Below are 19577 nucleotides of genomic sequence, written 5' to 3'. Positions count from 1 at the left end.
TGCTAAGGAATAGTCCCTTTGGCTGTGGGCCGGCAGGGCCAGGCAAGCAAGGCCTCGCTCTCTCCCGGCTCCACCTGTGTCCCAGCCTGCCCTGCCCCACCCCTGAGGCAGTCAGTCAACCAGGTCCTGGGTTCAAATCCCCACTCTGCCGCTTCTCTGCTGGGTCACCTGGGGCAAGTCGCTTCACTTCTCTGGGCCTCAGTTCCCTCATCTGTAATCCGGGGGTTACGGCTGTGAGCCCCTGGGGGACAGGGTTGGTGTCCAACCTGATATATACCATTGAATGAATGAATTAATTAAAACAGCAGCATCGCAGCGTGGCTCAGTGGAAACAGCCTGGGCTTTGGAGTCAGAGGTCATGGGTTCAAATCCCAGCTCTGCCTCATGTCAGCTGGGTGACTTTGGGCAAGTCACTTCGCTTCTCCGTGCCTCAGTTACCTCATCTGTAAAATGGGGATTAAGACTGTGAGCCCCCCGTGGGACAACCTGATCACCTTGTAACCTCCCCAGCGCCTGGAACAGTGCTTTGCACGTAGTAAGCGCTTAACAAATACCATTATTATTATTATTATTATTATTATTATTATTAAATCCCAGCTGCGCCTCATGTCAGCTGTGTGACTTTGGGCAAGTCACTTAACTTCCCTGTGCCTCAGTTACCTCATCTGGAAAATGGGGATTAAGACTGTGAGACCCCCGTGGGACAACCTCATCAACCTTGTAACCTCCCCAGTGCTTGGAACAGTGCTTTGCACATAGTAAGCGCTTAACAAATACCATTATTATTATTATTATTATTATTATTATTATTAAATCCCAGCTGCGCCTCATGTCAGCTGTGTGACTTTGGGCAAGTCACTTCACTTCTCTGTGCCTCAGTTCCCTCATCTGTAAAATGGGGATGAAGACTGTGAGTCCCACGAGGGACAACCTGATCACCTTGTAACCTCCCCAGCGCTTAGAACAGTGCTTTGCACATAGTAAGCGCTTAACAAATACCATCATTATTATTATTATTATTGTGAGCTTGTATCTACCACAGCGCTCAGTACGGTGTCTGGAACAAAGTAAGCGCTTAGCAAATGCCATTAAAAAAAATATCCATCGAAAGTGTTTTCTGAGCGGCAACTGGGAGCAGAGCAGTGTCCTGAGATCTTGGGAAAAGAGAAGCAAGAGACCAACAATTCCTGCCCTCAGGGAGCTCCAACTCAGAAGGACCGTAAATATCCGTCTCCCCCTCTTAATACTAATAGTAATAATAATAATAATAATGTTGGCATTTGTTCAGCGCTTACGATGTGCAAAGCACTGTTCTAAGTGCTGGGGGGGTACTAAGTGATCAGGTTGTCCCACGTGGGGCTCACAGCCTTCATCCCCATTTTACAGAGGAGGGAACTGAGGCTCAGAGAAGTTAAGTGACTTGCCCGAGGTCACACAGCCGACATGTGGCGGAGCCGGGATTCGAACCCATGACCTCTGACTCCAAAGCCCGTGCTCTTTCCACTGAGCCACGCTGCCACTCTTAGACCGTAAGCTCATCGTGGGTAAGGAATGTGCCTGTTTATTGTTCTCCTGGACTCTCCCAAGAGCTTAATACAGTGCTCTGTACATAGTAAGCGCTCAATAAATGCGATTGACCGATCGAATGACAGATACAGACAAAGTGACTTACAAAGCGCGGGAGCCTGAGGAACAGCAAGGTTTGTAACAATAACTGCGACCGACAGATCGGGACGGAACAGCGGAATCAATAACGGAATACACTGGATAAAGTACAAAGTTATACTCGCTCGCATATGTCCACAAGCGCAGGAGTAAAAGGATTAATCCATCCATCAGTGAATCCTAATCAGGGAAGACTTGGGAGGGGGCGCAGGAGGGCTCTGGGTGCGGGTGACACTGAGGCCGGGGGTCGGGACAAAGAGCCTGCGCTGGGGAGATGCGGGTCAACGTGGACGATGGAGAAAACCGGTGGGCAGCTTGGAAGGGAATCACGGCCAGCAAAGCCCCCTGCGCACCGTGGGCACCCAGCAATCAATCAATCGTATTTATTGAGCGCTTACTGTGTGCAGAGCGCTGTACTAAGCGCTTGGGAAGTCCAAGTTGGCAACATATAGAGATGGTCCCTCCCCAACAGTGGGCTCACAGTCTAAAAGCACACCGTGGTGCCCAGTGACCCAAGGACCAGCTTCACCCCAACTGACCAAATCAGCGGAGGACCCGACCGGGCCGCAAGCGGCCTCGCGGCTCCTCTCAAACGTCGGCCTGTTAATTAATTAATTAATACTAATAATGGCATTTATTAAACGCTTACTATGTGCCAAGCACCGATCTAAGCGCTGAGGTAGATACAAGGTGATCAAGTTGTCCCACGTGGGGCTCACAGACTTAATCCCCACTTTCCAGAGGAGGTCACTGAGGCCCAGAGAAGTGAAGTAACTCGCCTGAAGTAACACAGCTGGCAAGCGGCGGAGCCGGGATTTGAACCCATGACCTCCGACTCCAGAGTCCGGGCTCTTTAGAGAAGCGGCGTGGCTCAGTGGAAAGAGCCCGGGCTTTGGAGTCGGAGGTCATGGGTTCAAATTCCGCTCCGCCGCTTGTCAGGTGGGTGACTTGGGGCAAGTCACTTAACTACTCTGTGCCTCAGTTGCCTCATCTGTAAAATGGGGATTAAGACCGTCAGCCCCCTGTGGGACAACCTGATCACCTTGTAAGCTCCCCAGCGCTTAGAACAGTGCTTTGCACATAGTAAGCGCTTAACAAATGCCATCATTATTATTATTATTATTTCCACTGAGCTACGCTGCTTGGCCTGTTGAGGTGCAGCAGCGATTTTGGGGTGGAATCCGACAGAAATGCGGGGAGGGTGAGTCAGTGAGCAGGGGAGCGGAGGGTTTCCACGCTGGCACGGGATGGGGTCGGTCAGCCCTCGTCTGGGCCCGAGGGGACGCCGGGGGTCTCGCACGCACACGCAGAGCCAAGTAGACTGTAAGCCCACTGTTGGGTAGGGACTGTCTCTATATGTTGCCAACTTGGACTTCCCAAGCGCTTAGTACAGTGCTCTGCACACAGTAAGCGCTCCATAAATACGATTGATGATGACGTGGACACATCCATCCATCCATCCCCCAGGGAAGACCCCCGCCACTCTTCCCTTCACCCCCTGAAGGAAAGCCACAGGAGAGGAGCCTTTTAGACTTTGCCCAAAGTCCCCCTTTTAGACTGTGAGTCCACTATTGGGTAGGGACTGTCTCTATATGTTGCCAACTTGGACTTCCCAAGCGCTTAGTACAGTGCTCTGCACACAGGAAGCGCTCAATAAATACGATTGATTGATTGATATCTATTCTATTTATTTTATTTTGTTAATATGTGATGCCAATTTGTACTTCCCAAGCGCTTAGTACAGTGCTCTGCACATAGTAAGCGCTCAATAAATATGATTGATTGATTGATTGATGTTTGGTTTTGTTCTCTGTCTCCCCCTTCTAGACTGTGAGCCCACTGTTGGGTAGGGACCGTCTCTGATGTTGCCAACTTGGACTTCCCAAGCGCTTAGTACAGTGCTCTGCACACAGTAAGTGCTCCATAAATACGATTGATGATGACACGGACACATTCATCGTAGGTGTACACACCACCTCCACCCCCCCGCTCCCCCCGGGGAAGACCCCCGCCACTCTTCCTTTTACCCCCTGAAGGAAAGCCACAGGAGAAGAGAGAGGCAGAGGCAGAGTGGCTCAGTGGAAAGAGCCCGGGCTTTCCCAGACTGAGCCCCTTCCTTCCTCTCCCCCTCGTCCCCCTCTCCATCCCCCCCATCTTACCTCCTTCCCTTCCCCACAGCACCTGTATATATGGATATATGTTTGTACGTATTTATTACTCTATTTATTTATTTTACTTGTACATATCTATTCTATTTATTTTATTTTGTTAGTATGTTGGGTTTTGTCTCCCCCTTTTAGACCGTGAGCCCACTGTTGGGTACGGACTGTCTCTATACGTTGCCAATTTGTACTTCCCAAGCGTTTAGTACAGTGCTCTGCACACAGTAGGCGCTCAATAAATACGATTGATGATGACGATGATGATTTTATTTTGTTAGTATGTTTGGTTTTGTCTTCCCCTTTTAGACTGTGAGCCCACTGTTAGGTAGGGACTGTCTCTATACGTTGCCAATTTGTACTTCCCAAGCGCTTAGTGCAGTGCTCTGCACACAGTAAGCGCTCAATAAATATGATTGATGATGATGATGATGATTTTATTTTGTTAGTATGTTGGTTTTGTCTCCCCCTTCTAGACTGTGAGCCCACTGTTGGGTAGGGACTGTCTCTATACGTTGCCAATTTGTACTTCCCAAGCGCTTAGTACAGTGCTCTGCACACAGTAGGCGCTCAATAAATACGATTGATGATGATGATGATGATTTTATTTTGTTAGTATGTTGGGTTTTGTCTCCCCCTTCTAGACTGTGAGCCCACTGTTGGGTAGGGACCGTCTCTATACGTTGCCAATTTGTACTTCCCAAGCGCTTAGTGCAGTGCTCTGCACACAGTAAGCGCTCAATAAATATGATTGATGATGATGATGATGATTTTATTTTGTTAGTATGTTGGGTTTTGTCTCCCCCTTTTAGACTGTGAGCCCACTGTTGGGTAGGGACTGTCTCTATACGTTGCCAATTTGTACTTCCCAAGCGCTTAGTACAGTGCTCTGCACACAGTAGGCGCTCAATAAATACGATTGATGATGATGATGATTTTATTTTGTTAGTATGTTGGTTTTGTCTCCCCCTTCTAGACTGTGAGCCCACTGTTGGGTAGGGACTGTCTCTATACGTTGCCAATTTGTACTTCCCAAGCGCTTAGTACAGTGCTCTGCACACAGTAGGCGCTCAATAAATACGATTGATGATGATGATTTTATTTTGTTAGTATGTTTGGTTTTGTCTCCCCCTTCTAGACTGTGAGCCCACTGTTGGGTAGGGACCGTCTCTATACGTTGCCAATTTGTACTTCCCAAGCGCTTAGTACAGTGCTCTGCACACAGTAGGCGCTCAATAAATACGATTGATGATGATGATGATGGTGAGTCAGAGGTCGTGGGTTCAAATCCCGGCTCCGCCACTTTTCAGCTGGGTGACTCTGGGCGAGTCGCTTCACTTCACTGGGCCTCAGTTCCCTCATCGGCCAAATGGGGATCAAGGCCGTGAGCCCCCAGTGGGACAACCTGCCCCGGCGCTTAGAGCACATAGTAAGCGCTTAATAAACGCTGTCATCAAAAGAGGGTTTCTGGATGGACGGCCGGGTTTCCGGCAGCGCTAGCGGGCAGCGGGGACGCGTGGAGGACGGGATATTTCCCGGGGAAACGGCTGGGAGCGGGTGACGGCGAGGGCCGTGGCCTGCGGGCCCGTCGGTGGAGGTGCGCCCGTCGGGCCTCGACCGGCTCAGGGGGCAGGGCCCCGGAGGCCCGGGTTCTCCCTCAGCTGGGCCAGCAGGCGCTGCAGCCGGGCCACCGAGCGGTAGGCCACCAGCCCGCCCCGGTTGGCCCAGCGGTCCACGCCGACGGCCCCTCGGACGCCCTCGTGGTAGCGCAGGGGCGGCGGGGCCCGGGCGGGCCCGGGCCGGAGGCTCTCCCGCCAGTCGGCCATGCCGCCGCCCAGCGCCCTGAGGATGGCGTGCCCGGCGCACGAGTCCCACTTGAAGGTGGTGTCCTCCGAGAAGACGTAGAAGTCGGCCAGCCCGCGGACCACGCACAGGCTCTTGTAGCCGGCGCCGGCCGCCTGGCGCACGCCCCCGCCGCAGGCCCGGCCCAGCGCCGCCCGCACCTCCTCCTTCTCGCTCGAGCTGACCACGGCCGAGGCCGGGCGGCCGGGCGCGTCCTCGGGGCCGCCGGGCGCCGGGGGCAGCGAGTGGACGTTGGTGCCCAGGTAGGAGAGGCCCCAGCAGCACCGCCCGCTCCACCTGTGCCACGACAACGGCGGGTCGTCAGCGGGGCCCGGTGGCTGGGGAGGGGGCGCTCCCACCCCGGCACGGAGAAGCGGCGCGGCTCAGTGGAAAGAGCCCGGGCTTCGGAGTCGGGGGTCACGGGTTCGAATCCCGACTCCGCCACGTGTCTGCTGTGTGACCTTGGGCAAGTCACTTCGCTTCTCTGAGCCTCAGCGACCTCGTCTGTAAAATGGGGATGAAGACTGGGAGCCCCACGTGGGACAACTTGATCACCTTGTATCCCCCCCCCCAGCGCTTAGAACAGTGCTCTGCACATAGTAAGCGCTTAACAAATGCCATCATTATTATTATTATTATTAGCTCCACCACATGTCTGCTGTGTGACCTTGGGCAACTTACTTTGCTTCTCTGAGCCTCAGTGACCTCATCTTTAAAATGGGGATGAAGACTGGGAGCCCCACGTGGGACAACTTGATCACCTTGTATCCCCCCCCCCAGCGCTTAGAACAGTGCTCTGCACATAGTAAGCACTTAACAAATGCCATCATTAGTATTATTATTATTAGCTCCACCACATGTCTGCTGTGTGACCTTCGGCAAGTCACTTCGCTTCTCTGAGCCTCAGTGACCTCATCTGCAAAATGGGGATGAAGACTGGGAGCCCCACGTGGGACAACCTGATCACCTTGTATCCCCCCCCCAGCGCTTAGAACAGTGCTCTGCACATAGTAAGCACTTAAATGCCATCATTATTATTATTATTATTATTAGCTCCACCACATGTCTGCTGTGTGACCTTGGGCAAGTCACTTAACTTCTCTGAGCCTCAGTTACCTCATCTGTAAAATGGGGATTAAGACTGTGAGCCCCACGTGGGACAGCTTGATCACCTTGTATCCCACCCCCAGCGCTTAGAACAGTACTCTGCGCATAGTAAGCGCTTAACAAATGCCATCATTATTATTATTAGCTCCACCACATGTCTGCTGTGTGACCTTGGGCAAGTCACTTCACTTCTCTGAGCCTCAGTGACCTCATCTGTAAAATGGGGATGAAGACTGGGAGCCCCACGTGGGACAACTTGATCACCTTGTATACCCCCCCAGCGCTTAGAACAGTGCTCTGCACATAGTAATCGCTTAACAAATGCCATTATTATTATTATTATTATTATTATTATTATTACCCAGCTCGCAATGGGGTCGGCCTGGGACCTGCCCTCTGCCCCAGCCTCAGATGAGCATCTAGCTTTATTTCTATTTATTTTTAGACTGTGAGCCCACTGTTGGGTAGGGACTGTCTCTATATGTTGCCAACTCATACTTCCCAAGTGCTTAGTACAGTGCTTTGCACACAGTAAGCGCTCAATAAATACGATTGATTGATTGATTCTGATGACACCCGTTCACATGTTTTGTGTTGTTGTCTGTCGCCCCTTTCCTAGACTGCGAGCCCGTTGTTGGGTAGGGACCGTCCCTATATGTTGCCAACTTGTACTTCCCCAGCGCTTAGTATAGTGACTGTAAGCTCGTCGTGGGCAGTGAATGCGTGTACCGACTCTGTTATATTGTACTCTCCCAAGTGTTTAGTACAGTGCTCTGCACACAGTAAGCACTCAATGTGATTGATTGAAACAGGAGGTCAAGGCCAAACATCGAGTAGTATTAAATGTTTCTCCCAGGACTATCCTCGGGGAAATTCTTAAAAAGCTCTCTTGGCTGGAGACCTTCTACCAGGTTAGCGCTATTAAGACATAACTGCGCTTAGTACAGTGCTCTGCACAAAGCACTTAATACATCCGATAATACATACATAGCCTCAGTTACCTCATCTGTAAAATGGGGATTAAGATTGTGAGTCCCACGTGGGGCAACTTGATCACCGCTTCGAACAGTGCTCTGCACATAGGAAGCGCTTAACAAATGCCATCATTAATTAATTAATTAATACAGTGCTCTGCACACAGTAAGCGCTCAATAAATACGACTGAATGAATGAATGAGTGAATGTTCCTCGAATCTACATTCCCAGGTGCTCAGTACAGCCCCTAGGCCGCAGCAGGCGGCCAGTTCGGCAGCGCTTATGTCGATATCTGTCGTTTATTTATTTCTAGTCACGTCTGTCTCCCCGCCTCTAGACTGTAAGCCCGTTGTGGGCAGGGAATGTGTCGGTTAAATTGTTGTACTGTCCTCTCCCAAGCCCTAAGTCCAGTGCTCTGCACACAGTAAGCACTCAATAAATACGACTGAATGAATGAATGAATGAGTGAATGTTTCTCTAATCTACATTCCCAGGTGCTCAGTACAGCCCCTAGGCCGCAGCAGGCGGCCAGTTCAGCAGCGCTTATGTCGATATCTGTCATTTATTTATTTCTAGTCACGTCTGTCTCCCCGCCTCTAGACCGTAAGCTCGTCGTGGGCAGGGAATGTGTCCGTTAAACTGTTGTACTGTCCTCTCCCAAGCCCTCAGTCCAGTGCTCTGCACACAGTAAGCGCTCAATAAATACGACTGAATGAATGAATGTTCCTCTAATCTACATTCCCAGGTGCTCAGTACAGCCCCTAGGCCGCAGCAGGCGGCCAGTTCGGCAGCGCTTATGTCGATATCTGTCGTTTATTTATTTCTAGTCACGTCTGTCTCCCCGCCTCTAGACTGTAAGCCCGTTGTGGGCAGGGAATGTGTCGGTTAAATTGTTGTACTGTCCTCTCCCAAGCCCTAAGTCCAGTGCTCTGCACACAGTAAGCACTCAATAAATACGACTGACTGAATGAATGAATGAGTGAATGTTTCTCTAATCTACATTCCCAGGTGCTCAGTACAGCCCCTAGGCCGCAGCAGGCGGCCAGTTCAGCAGCGCTTATGTCGATATCTGTCATTTATTTATTTCTAGTCACATCTGTCTCCCCGCCTCTAGACCGTAAGCTCGTCGTGGGCAGGGAATGTGTCCGTTAAATTGTTGTACTGTCCTTTCCCAAGCCCTCAGTCCAGTGCTCTGCACACAGTAAGCGCTCAATAAATCCGACTGAATGAATGAATGTTCCTCTAATCTACATTCCCCGGTGCTCAGTACAGTCCCTAGGCCGCAGCAGGCGGCCAGTTCAGCAGCGCTTATGTCGATATCTGTCATTTATTTATTTCTAGTCACGTCTGTCTCCCCGCCTCTAGACCGTAAGCTCGTCGTGGGCAGGGAATGTGTCCGTTAAATGGTTGTACTGTCCTCTCCCAAGCCCTCAGTCCAGTGCTCCGCACATAGTAAGTGCTCAATAAATACGACTGAATGAATGAATGTTCCTCTAATCTACATTCCCCGGTGCTCAGTACAGCCCCTAGGCCGCAGCAGGCGGCCAGTTCAGCAGTGCTTATGTCGATATCTGTCGTTTATTTATTTCTAGTCACGTCTGTCTCCCCGCCTCTAATAATAATAATAATAATAATGGCATTTATTAAGCGCTTACTATGTGCCAAGCACTGTTCTAAGCGCTGGGGAGGTTACAGAGTGATCAGGTTGTCCCATGAGGGGCTCACAGTCTTAATCCCCATTTTACAGATGAGGGAACTGAGGCCCAGAGAAGTGAAGTGACTTGCCCAAAGTCACACAGCTGACTAGTGGCGGAGGCGGGATTTGGACCCATGACCTCTGACTCCAAAGCCCACACTCTTTTCCACTGAGCCACGCTGCTTCTCTAGACCGTAAGCCCGTTGTGGGCAGGGAATGCGTCCGTTACATTGTTGTACTGTCCTCTCCCAAGCGCTCAGTCCAGCGCTCTGCACACGGTAAGCACTCAATAGATACCGCCCTCCACCACTCCATCCAACGTTCCCCTAATCTCCGTTCCAAGGTGCTCAGTACAGTCCCCTGCCCATAGCAGGCGCCCAGTTCGGCACTCTACACCCAGCACGATTCCCAGCACCAAGTTGCTTCCCAGCGTAGAGAGACGGGCTGAATAAATGGATTCCTCTTTTTCTCGGCCAGTTATGGCTACTGCTATCCCTCAGTTTACCCACTGGTCTTCGAGCCTCCCTTTTACAAAATGGAAAAGGCTTTTTTCCCCACCACATTGAAAAATCCCCAACAAATACCACCCTGATAATAATAATGACTGTGATATACGCTAATAATAATACTAATGATGGCGTTTGTTAAGCGCTTACTATGTGCAAAGCACTTTCTCAGCGCTGGGGAGGTTACAAGGTGATCAGGTTGTCTCACAGTCTTACTCCCCATTTTACAGATGAGGTAACTGAGGCACAGAGAATCAATCAATCGTATTTATTGAGCACTTGGGAAGTCCAAGTTGGCAACATATAGGGACAGTCCCTACCCAACAGTGGGCTCACAGTCTAGAAGAGTGGGCTCACGGTCTAGAAGGTGACAGTCTGTGAAGTGACTTGCCCAAAGTCACCCAGCTGACAACTGGCGGAGCCGGGATTTGAACCCATGACCCCTGACTCCAAAGCCCGGGCTCACGCTGCTTATTATGTGCCAGGCACAGTAATACGTACCGGGATAGGTACGGGATAATCGGATCGGACACAGTCACCAACCCACATGGGGCTCACGGTTTAAGGGAGAGGAAGAGCGGGTGTCTTTTCTCATCATTTTACAGATGAGGAAAGTGAGGCACAGAGAGGTGAAGTGACCTGCCCAAGGTCACACGGCAGAAAACTGGTGAGGTCAGGATTCGAACCCAGGTCCCCCGACCCAGAGGCCTGTGCTGCTCGGCCACGTGTCTGCTGTGTGGCCCCGGGCAAGTCACTTCACTCCTTCGCTGCTTCACTAGAGAAGCAGCGTGGCTCAGTGGAAAGAGCCTGGGCCTTGGAGTCCGAGGTCGTGGGTTCAAATCCCGACTCCGCCACTAGTCAGCTGTGTGACTTTGGGCAAGTCACTTCACTTCTCTGTGCCTCAGTTCCCTCATCTGTAAAATGGGGATGAAGACTGTCCCCGCGGGACAACCTGATCACCTTGTAACCTCTCCAGTGCTTAGAACAGTGCTTTGCACATAGTAAGCGCTTAATAAATGCATTCATTCAGTTGTATTTATTGAGCGCTTACTGTGTGCAGAGCACTGTACTAAGCGCTTGGGAAGTACAAGTTGGCAACATCTAGAGACGGTCCCTACCCAACAGTGGGCTCACAGTCTAGAAGGCGGAGACAGAGAACAAAACATATTCACAAAATAAAATAAACAGAATAAATACGTACAAATAAAATAGAGTAATAAATACGTACAAACATGTATATATACAGGTGCTGTGGGGAGGGGAAGGAGGTAAGGCGGAATAAATGCCATCATTATCATTATTATTATTATTATTATTATTCTCTGTGCCTGTTAGCTCACCTGGGGATTAAGACTGGTAGTCTCATGTGGGACAGGGACTGTGTCCAACCCGATTTGCTTGTATACCCCCCCCCCCCCAGCGCTTAGTACAGTGCCTGGCACACAGTAAGTGCTTCACAAATACCGCAATTATTATTATGATCTTGAGGCCGCCTCTCCCACTGAATTTGTAGGGCACCGCGCCGGACATTGGCTGTGGCCTAGGCACCCACCGGGCGGGGGTCGGGGCCGGGTGCCCACTGGGTGTACGTGCCGTGCGTGCCGGGCCGTAGACCGGGCACCCACTGCCTCCCCCTTCTACACTGTGAGCCCGCTGTTGGGTAGGGACCGGCTCTAGATGTTGCCATTATATCTGTATATATGTTTGTACATATTTATTACTCTATTTATTTATTTATTTCACTTGTACATATCTATTCTATTTATTTTATTTTGTTAGTATGTTTGGTTTTGTTCTCTATCTCCCCCTTTTAGACTGTGAGCCCACTGTTGGGTAGGGACTGTCTCTAGATGTTGCCAACTTGTACTTCCCAAGCGCTTAGTCCAGTGCTCTGCACACAGTAAGCGCTCAATAAATACGATTGATGATGATGATGATGATGATGCCAACTTGTCCTTCCCAAGCGCTTAGTCCAGTGCTCTGCACACAGTAAGCGCTCAATAAATATGACTGACTGAATGAATGACCGTCTCTATATGTTCCCAACTTGTCCTTCCCAAGCGCTTAGTCCAGTGCTCTGCACACAGTAAGCGCTCAATACATATGAATGAATGAATGACCGTCTCTATATGTTGCCAACTTGTCCTTCCCAAGCGCTTAGTCCAGTGCTCTGCACACAGTAAGCGCCCAATCAATACGATTGAATGAATGAATGACTGAGACTGTGAGCCCGCTGTTGGGTAGGGACCATCTCTATATGTTGCCAACTTGTACTTCCCAAGCGCTTAGTCCAGTGCTCTGCACACAGTAAGTGCTCAATCAATACGGTTGAATGAATGAATCAATATGATTGAATGAATGAATGACTGAGACTGAGCCCGCTGCTGGGTAGGGACCGTCTCTATATGTTGCCAACTTGTACTTCCCAAGCGCTTAGTCCAGTGCTCTGCACACAGTAAGCGCTCAATAAATACGATTGATTGATTGGGTAGGGACCGTCTCTATATGTTGCCAACTTGTACTTCCCAAGAGCTTAGTCCAGTGCTCTGCACACAGTAAGCGCTCAATAAATACGATTGATTGGGTAGGGACCGTCTCTATATGTTGCCAACTTGTAATAACAGTAATAATAATGATGCCAATTATTAAGCGCTTACTTTGTGCAAAGCACCGTTCTAAGCGCCGGGGGAGTTCCAAGGTGATCAGATTGTCTCCCAGTCTTCATCCCCATTTTCCAGATGAGGGAACTGAGGCCCAGAGAAGTGAAGTGACTTGCCCAAAGTCACCCAGCTGGCACTTGGCGGAGCCGGCATTTGAACCCATGACCTCTGACTTCAAAGCCCGGGCTCTTTCCACTGAGCCACGCTGCTTCTCTGCTTGTACTTCCCAAGCGATTGGTCCAGTGCTCTGCACACCGTAAGCGCTCAATAAATACGATTGAATGAATGAATGAATGAATCAATCGTATTTATTGAGCGCTTACGGTGTGCAGAGCACTGGACTAAGCGCTTGGGAAGTACAAGTTGGCGAATGTGTGCGGTGGCGGCCTTCCCGCCCACCGGGAGGAACCCAGTGGGAGCCTCCCTCCTCCCGGTGGGGTGGGAGCGCCGAGGGGCCCCCCCCGCCGCTCACCTGCCGGTGCCGGGCTCCCGCTCCGCGAAGGGCTGGTTGATGACGCCCATGAGGGGCTCCCCGCTCAGCCGGTCGAACACGCCGATCAGGATGGTCACGCACTGCAGGCCGCGCGGGAACACGCCTGCCACGGGCTCCACCTCCACGGAGCCTTGTATGTACTGGTACGTGGAGTCTGGGCGGCCGACGGGCCCGGCGGCAGATGGAGGTGAGCAGACCACGCCGGCGGAGGGTGATAATAATAATAATATTAATAATAACAATAATATCCTTCTAGACTGTGAGCCCACTGTTGGGTATGTTGCCAACTTGGACTTCCCAAGCGCTCAGTACAGTGTTCTGCATAAGCGCTCAATAAATACGATTGAATGAATGAATGAATAATTTTGGTATTTAAGCGCTTTCTCTGTGCAAAGCACTGTTCTAAGCGCTGGGGAGGATACAGCGTGGCTCAGTGGAAAGAGCCCAGGCTTTGGAGTCAGAGGTCGTGGGTTCAAATCCCGACTCCGCCAATTGTCACCTGTCCGACTTTGGGCAAATCAATTCACTTCTCTGTGCCTCAGTTACCTCATCTGTGAAATGGGGATGAAGACTATTTATTTATTTTACTTGTACATATCTATTCTATTTATTTCATTTTGTTAGTATGTTTGGTTTTGTTCTCCGTCTCCCCCTTTTAGACTGCGAGCCCACTGTTGGGTAGGGACTGTCTCTATATGTTGCCAATTTGTACTTCCCAAGCGCTTAGTACAGTGCTCTGCACACAGTAAGCGCTCAATAAATACGATTGATGATGATGATGAGCCCCACGTGGGAACCACCCGATTACCTTGTATCTACCCCAGCGCTTAGAACAGTGCTTGGCACATAGTAAGCACTCAAAAAAAATACCAACGTAAGGCAATCAGGTTGTCCCATGTGGGCTCACGGTCCTAATCCCCATTTCCCAGACGAGGTAACGGAGGCCCAGAGAAGTGAAGTGACTCGCCCAAAGTCACACAGCTGACAAGAGGCGGAGCCGGGATCTGAACCCATGACCTCGGACTCCCAAGCCCGGGCTCTTTCCACTGAGCCACGCTGCTTCTCCTGAGGGGGAGACCGGGGAGCAGCGGGGAGGAGGGCGATGAGGGGGGACCCCAGGGAGCGGGAAGGAACGGGAGGGAGGAGAGGGCAGACATGCTGAGGGGCCGGCTGCAATCTAGGCTGCTGACCGCTCGCTCCCCCAGGGACCCTCGGCCGGCAAACCGTCTCCTTGCTGGGCCCCGATGATGACGATGGCATTTCTTAAGCGCTTACTATGTGCAAAGCACTGTTCGAAGCGCTGGGGGAGGTTACAAGGTGCTCAAGTTGTCCCACAGGGGGCTCACGGTTTTCATCCCCATTTTCCAGATGAGGGAACTGAGGCCCAGAGAAGCGAAGTGATTAGCCCAAAGTCACAGAGATGACAAGTGGCGGAGCCGGGATTTGAACCCATGACCTCTGACTCCAAAGCCCGGGCTCTTTCCACTGCGCCACGCTGAGAACCGGTGGCCCTCCCCCGCACTCACCTATGGGGTCCACCCACACCCCCAAGCTGTCCAGCGGGACGGCCACCGTCAGGGCCTCCAGAGCGGGGTCGGCCGGCGCGGGCTCGCGGTGGACGGCTCTGGCCAGGGCGGCCGCCGCCAGGTCGTGCCCGTCCAGGACCTTGCTGAGCAGCTGCCGGGTCTCCGCCTCTGTGGGCCGGACCCCCACGGTGATCCTCTCCCCTGCAGCCAAGAGGGCCAAAGATCATCATCATCGTCATCAATCGTATTTATTGAGCGCTTACTATGTGCAGAGCACTGTACTAAGCGCTTGGGAAGTACAAATTGGCAACATACAGAGATAGTCCCTACCCAACAGTGGGCTCACAGTCTAAAAGGGGGAGACAGAGAACAAAACAAACATACTAACAAAATAAAATAAATAGAATAGATATGTACAAGTAAGATAGAGTAATAAATATGTACAAACATATATACATATATACAGGTGCTGTGGGGAAGGGAAGGAGGTAAGATGGGGGGGATGGAGAGGGGGACGAGGGGGAGAGGAAGGAAGGGGCTCAGTCTGGGAAGGCCTCCTGCAGGAGGTGAGCTCTCAGTAGGGACTTGAAGGGAGGAAGAGAGCGAGCTTGGCGGATGGGCAGAGGGATTGGGGGCATTCTGGGCCCGGGGGAGGACGTGGGCCGGGGGTCGATGGCGGGACAGGCGAGAACGAGGCCTAACGGTGAGGAGATTAGCGGCGGAGGAGCGGAGGGTGCGGGCTGGGCAAAGGTGGGTCCGGTCCCGCCGCGGTTGGGCCCCAGACCCGAGGGGGTCGCACGGCCCCCGTGAGGAGCGCTGGGGGAGGCCGTGGGGGCTCCAACGGGTTGAGGCCCGGACTCTGGGCTCCCACCAGGACATGGCTCTGCGGCGGGGCGGAGGATAAGCAGCCTCGGAGTGGCGGGCGGGCAAATTCCCGCTCCCTCTCTGGCCTCTCGGACCAGTTTTCTGCTGCCGCTCCAGAGAGGGTGGGGACCGGCTTCCCTTTCCCGCTCTGGGCGGCCTTGGGGGCCACCTTTCCACTCCCGCTCCGGGAAGGCGACTTCCCGCTCCCCCAGTCAAGAGCTTCCCACTCCCGCTCCAGGGAGGCCTCGGGAGGGGCAGCTTCCGTCCCCCATTCCGGCCTCCTGCTCCCGCTCCGCAACCCTGGGATTCCCACGTGGCCCCTGCCCCGTCGCCCGGCCCCGGGGGTTGACAGGACCGACTTGCCCATGGTCACACAGCAGACAAGACTTCTAGACTGTGAGCCCACCGTTGGGTAGGGACCGTCTCTATATGTTGCCAACTTGGACATCCCAAGCGCTTAGTACGGTGCTCTGCGCACAGTAAGCGCTCAATAAATACGACTGATTGACTGACAAGTGGCAGGGCCAAGATTAGAACCCAGGTCCCCAGACTCCAAGGTCCAGGCTCTCCTCGCTAGGCCGCCCCGCCTCATCCCGTACTTCCCAAGAGCCTGGACCGGCGTGGATCCGGCCTCCTCCTCCGACGGACCACGGAGCAAGCGGAGGCGGGACAATCAGTTGGCACTCACCCAGCTCATTGGTGAACTCATTGGACTCCTCCCCGGCCACGTGCTCCTCCAGCCCTGGAAACTGAACATTCACAGTTGGACAGTTGTTGCCGAACAGATTTTCCCGGCTCCCTAACCGGCCGCTGGACTCGACGAGGACTCAGAGACGGGAGGAGCCTCTCCCACGTCACCCCCCGACGCCCAGCTCCGCTAGAACAGAGCCCCGGGACCCGGGACCGGCCGCCCGGGCTGCTTCCCCCGCATCCGAGTGCCATCTGCACGTACGCGCTCTGCCCCTCGGAGATGGCAGAAACTCCTTACCCTCGGCTTCAAGGCTGTCCATCCATCCCCTCGCCCCCTCCTACCTCACCTCCCTTCTCTCCTTCTCCAGCCCAGCCCGCACCCTCCGCTCCTCCACCGCTGATCTCCTCACCGTACCTCGCTCTCGCCTGTCCCGCCATCGACCCCCAGCCCATGTCCTCCCCCGGGCCTGGAATGCCCCCAATCCCTCTGCCCATCCGCCAAGCTAGCTCTCTTCCTCCCTTCAAGGCCCTTTTGAGAGCTCACCTCCTCCAGGAGGCCTTCCCAGACTGAGCCCCTTCCTTCCTCTCCCCTTCGTCCCCCTCTCCATCCCCCCATCTTACCTCCCTCCCTTCCCCACAGCACCTGTATATATGTATATGTTTGTACATATTTATTACTCTATTCATTTATCTTACTTGTACATATCTATTCTATTTATTTTATTTTATTAGTATGTTTGGTTTTGTTCTCTGTCTCCCCCTTTTAGACTGTGAGCCCACTGTTGGGTAGGGACTGTCTCTATGTGTTGCCAATTTGTACTTCCCAAGCGCTTAGTACAGTGCTCTGCACATAGTAAGCGCTCAATAAATACGATTGATGATGATGATGATGATGATGACGACTCTCGCTGGGCCTCCGTCTCTTCTATCTCGCCACCGACCCCTCGCTCACATTCTGCCTCCAGCCTGGGATCAATCAATCAATCAATCAATCATATTTATTGAGCGCTTACTGTGTGCACAGCACTGTACTAAGCACTTGGTAAGTACAAGTTGGCAACATATAGAGACACTCCCTACCCAACAGTGGGCTCACAGTCTAAAACACAGTCTCACAGGGAGGGATGCCCTCCCTCTTCAAATTGCACACACCACCCTCCTCCTCACCTTCAGGGCCTCATTAAAATCAGAACTCCTCCAAGATGCCTTCCCCATTTAAGCCTTCATTTCCTCTTCTCCCACTCCCTTCTGTGTCCCCCTTGCCCTTGGGTTTGCTCCCTTTATTCCCCCTCGTTCAGCGTCACAGACCTTACGTTCCCTAGCCGTAATTTATCTTGATCAATCAATCAATCAATCAATCATATTTATTGAGCGCTTACTGTGTGCAGAGCGCTGTACTAAGCACTTGGGAAGTCCAAGTTGGCAACATCTAGAGACGGTCCCTACCCAACAGTGGGCTCACAGTCTAAAAGGGGGAGACAGAGAACAAAACCAAACATAGTAACAAAATAAAATAAATAGAATAGATATGGACAAGTAAAATAGAGTAATAAATATGTACAAACATATATACATCTATACAGGTGATATATAGATAAATATAGATATAGATATATACATCTTAACGTCAACCTCCCTCTTTAGACAGTAAAGTCCTCATGGGCAGTGAACAAGCCTATCAACTCTGTTCCACCATACTCTCCCAATCCCCTACTACAGTGCTCCGCAGACAGTAATCAATCAATCAATCGTATTTATTGAGTGCTTACTGTGTGCAGAGCACTGTACTAAGCGCTTGGGAAGTACAAGTTGGCAACATATACAGTCCCTACCCAACAGTGGGCTCATAGTCTAAAAGGGGGTCTCACAGTCTAAAAGGGGGCAGTAAGGACCTGTATATATGTTTGTACATATTTATTACTCTATTTATTCATTTATTTTGCTTGTACATATCTATTTCTTTTATTTTGTTTTATTTTGATAAAATAACTTGCACTCCCCAAGCGCTTAGTAAAGCGCTCTGCACACAGTAAGCGCTCAATACAATTGATTGATTGAATGAATTGCTCCCTTTATTCCCCCTCGTTCAGCATCACAGACCTTACGTTCCCTAGCCGTAATTTATTTTAACGTCAATCTCCCTCTTTAGACAGTAGAGTCCTTGTGGGCAGTGAACATGCCTATCAACTCTGTTCCAGCGTACTCTCCCAATCCCCTACTACAGTGCTCCACAGACAGTAATCAATCAATCCATCAATCAATCGTATTTATTGAGCGCTTACTGTGTGCAGAGCACTGTACTAAGCGCTTGGGAAGTACAAGTTGGCAACATATAGAGACAGTCCCTACCCAACAGTGGGCTCATAGTCTAAAAGGGGGTCTCACAGTCTAAAAGGGGGCAGTAAGGACCTGTATATATGTTTGTACATATTTATTACTCTATTTATTCATTTATTTTGCTTGTACATATCTATTTCTTTTATTTTGTTTTATTTTGATAAAATAACTTGTACTTCCCAAGCATTTAGTACAGCACTGTGCACACAGTAAGCGCTCAATAAATACAACTGATTGATTGAATGAATTGCTCCCTTTATTCCCCCTCGTTCAGCGTCACGGACCTTACGTTCCCTAGCCGTAATTTATTTTAACATCAATCTCCCTCTTTAGACAGTAAAGTCCTCGTGGGCGGTGAACACGCCTATCAACTCTGTTCCACCGTACTCTCCCAATCCCCTACTACAGTGCTCCGCAGACAGTAAGGACCTGTATATATGTTTGTACCTATTTATTACTCTATTGATTTATTTATTTTGCTTGTACATATCTATTCTATTTCTTTTATTTTGTTTTATTTTGATAAAATAACTTGGACTTCCCAAGCGCTTAGTACAGCGCTCTGCACACAGTAAGCGCTCAATAAATACAATTGATTGAATGAATGAATGAATGAATATGTGTGGTTTTGTTCTCTGTCTCCCCCTTCTAGACTGTGAGCCTTCTATTTCTTTTATTTTGTTTTATTTTGATAAAATAACTTGTACTTCCCAAGCGCTTAGCACAGCGCTCTGCACACAGTAAGCGCTCAATAAATACAATTGATTGAATGAATGAATGAATGAATATGTGTGGTTTTGTTCTCTGTCTCCCCCTTCTAGACTGTGAGCCCGTTGTTGGGTAGGGACCGTCTCTATGTGTTGCCAACTTGGACTTCCCAAGCGCTTAGTAATAATAATAATAATGGCATTTGTTAAGTGTTTACTATGTGCAAAGCACTGTTCTAAGCACTGGGGGGATACAAGGTGATCAGGTTGTCCTGCACGGGGCTCACAGTCCTCATCCCCATTTTACAGCTGAGGTAACTGAGGCCCTGAGAGTAATAATAATAATGGCA

The 19577-nt window shown here is 50.9% G+C and overlaps 1 protein-coding gene across 2 annotated transcripts in view; it reads right to left on the bottom strand.

Annotated features, from left to right (window-relative positions):
* Nucleotides 1-5212: 5212 nt before the first annotated feature.
* Nucleotides 5213-19577, bottom strand: part of INPP1 (inositol polyphosphate-1-phosphatase) — a 36464-nt gene continuing 22099 nt past the window's right edge. For both annotated transcript variants that reach the window (XM_038749413.1, XM_038749412.1), the window contains exons 3-6: nt 16182-16242; nt 14630-14830; nt 13083-13257; nt 5213-5963 (exon numbers count right to left, since the gene is read on the bottom strand). In XM_038749413.1, the coding sequence (XP_038605341.1) occupies nt 5447-5963; nt 13083-13257; nt 14630-14830; nt 16182-16242 (954 nt within the window). In that variant the 3' untranslated portion in view covers nt 5213-5446. The remainder of the gene's footprint in view (nt 5964-13082; nt 13258-14629; nt 14831-16181; nt 16243-19577) is intronic.

The sequence above is a fragment of the Tachyglossus aculeatus genome, chromosome 7 (assembly GCF_015852505.1).
Source record: "Tachyglossus aculeatus isolate mTacAcu1 chromosome 7, mTacAcu1.pri, whole genome shotgun sequence".
Lineage (NCBI taxonomy): Eukaryota > Metazoa > Chordata > Mammalia > Monotremata > Tachyglossidae > Tachyglossus > Tachyglossus aculeatus.
This window is presented reverse-complemented; position numbering and strand designations above follow the sequence as displayed.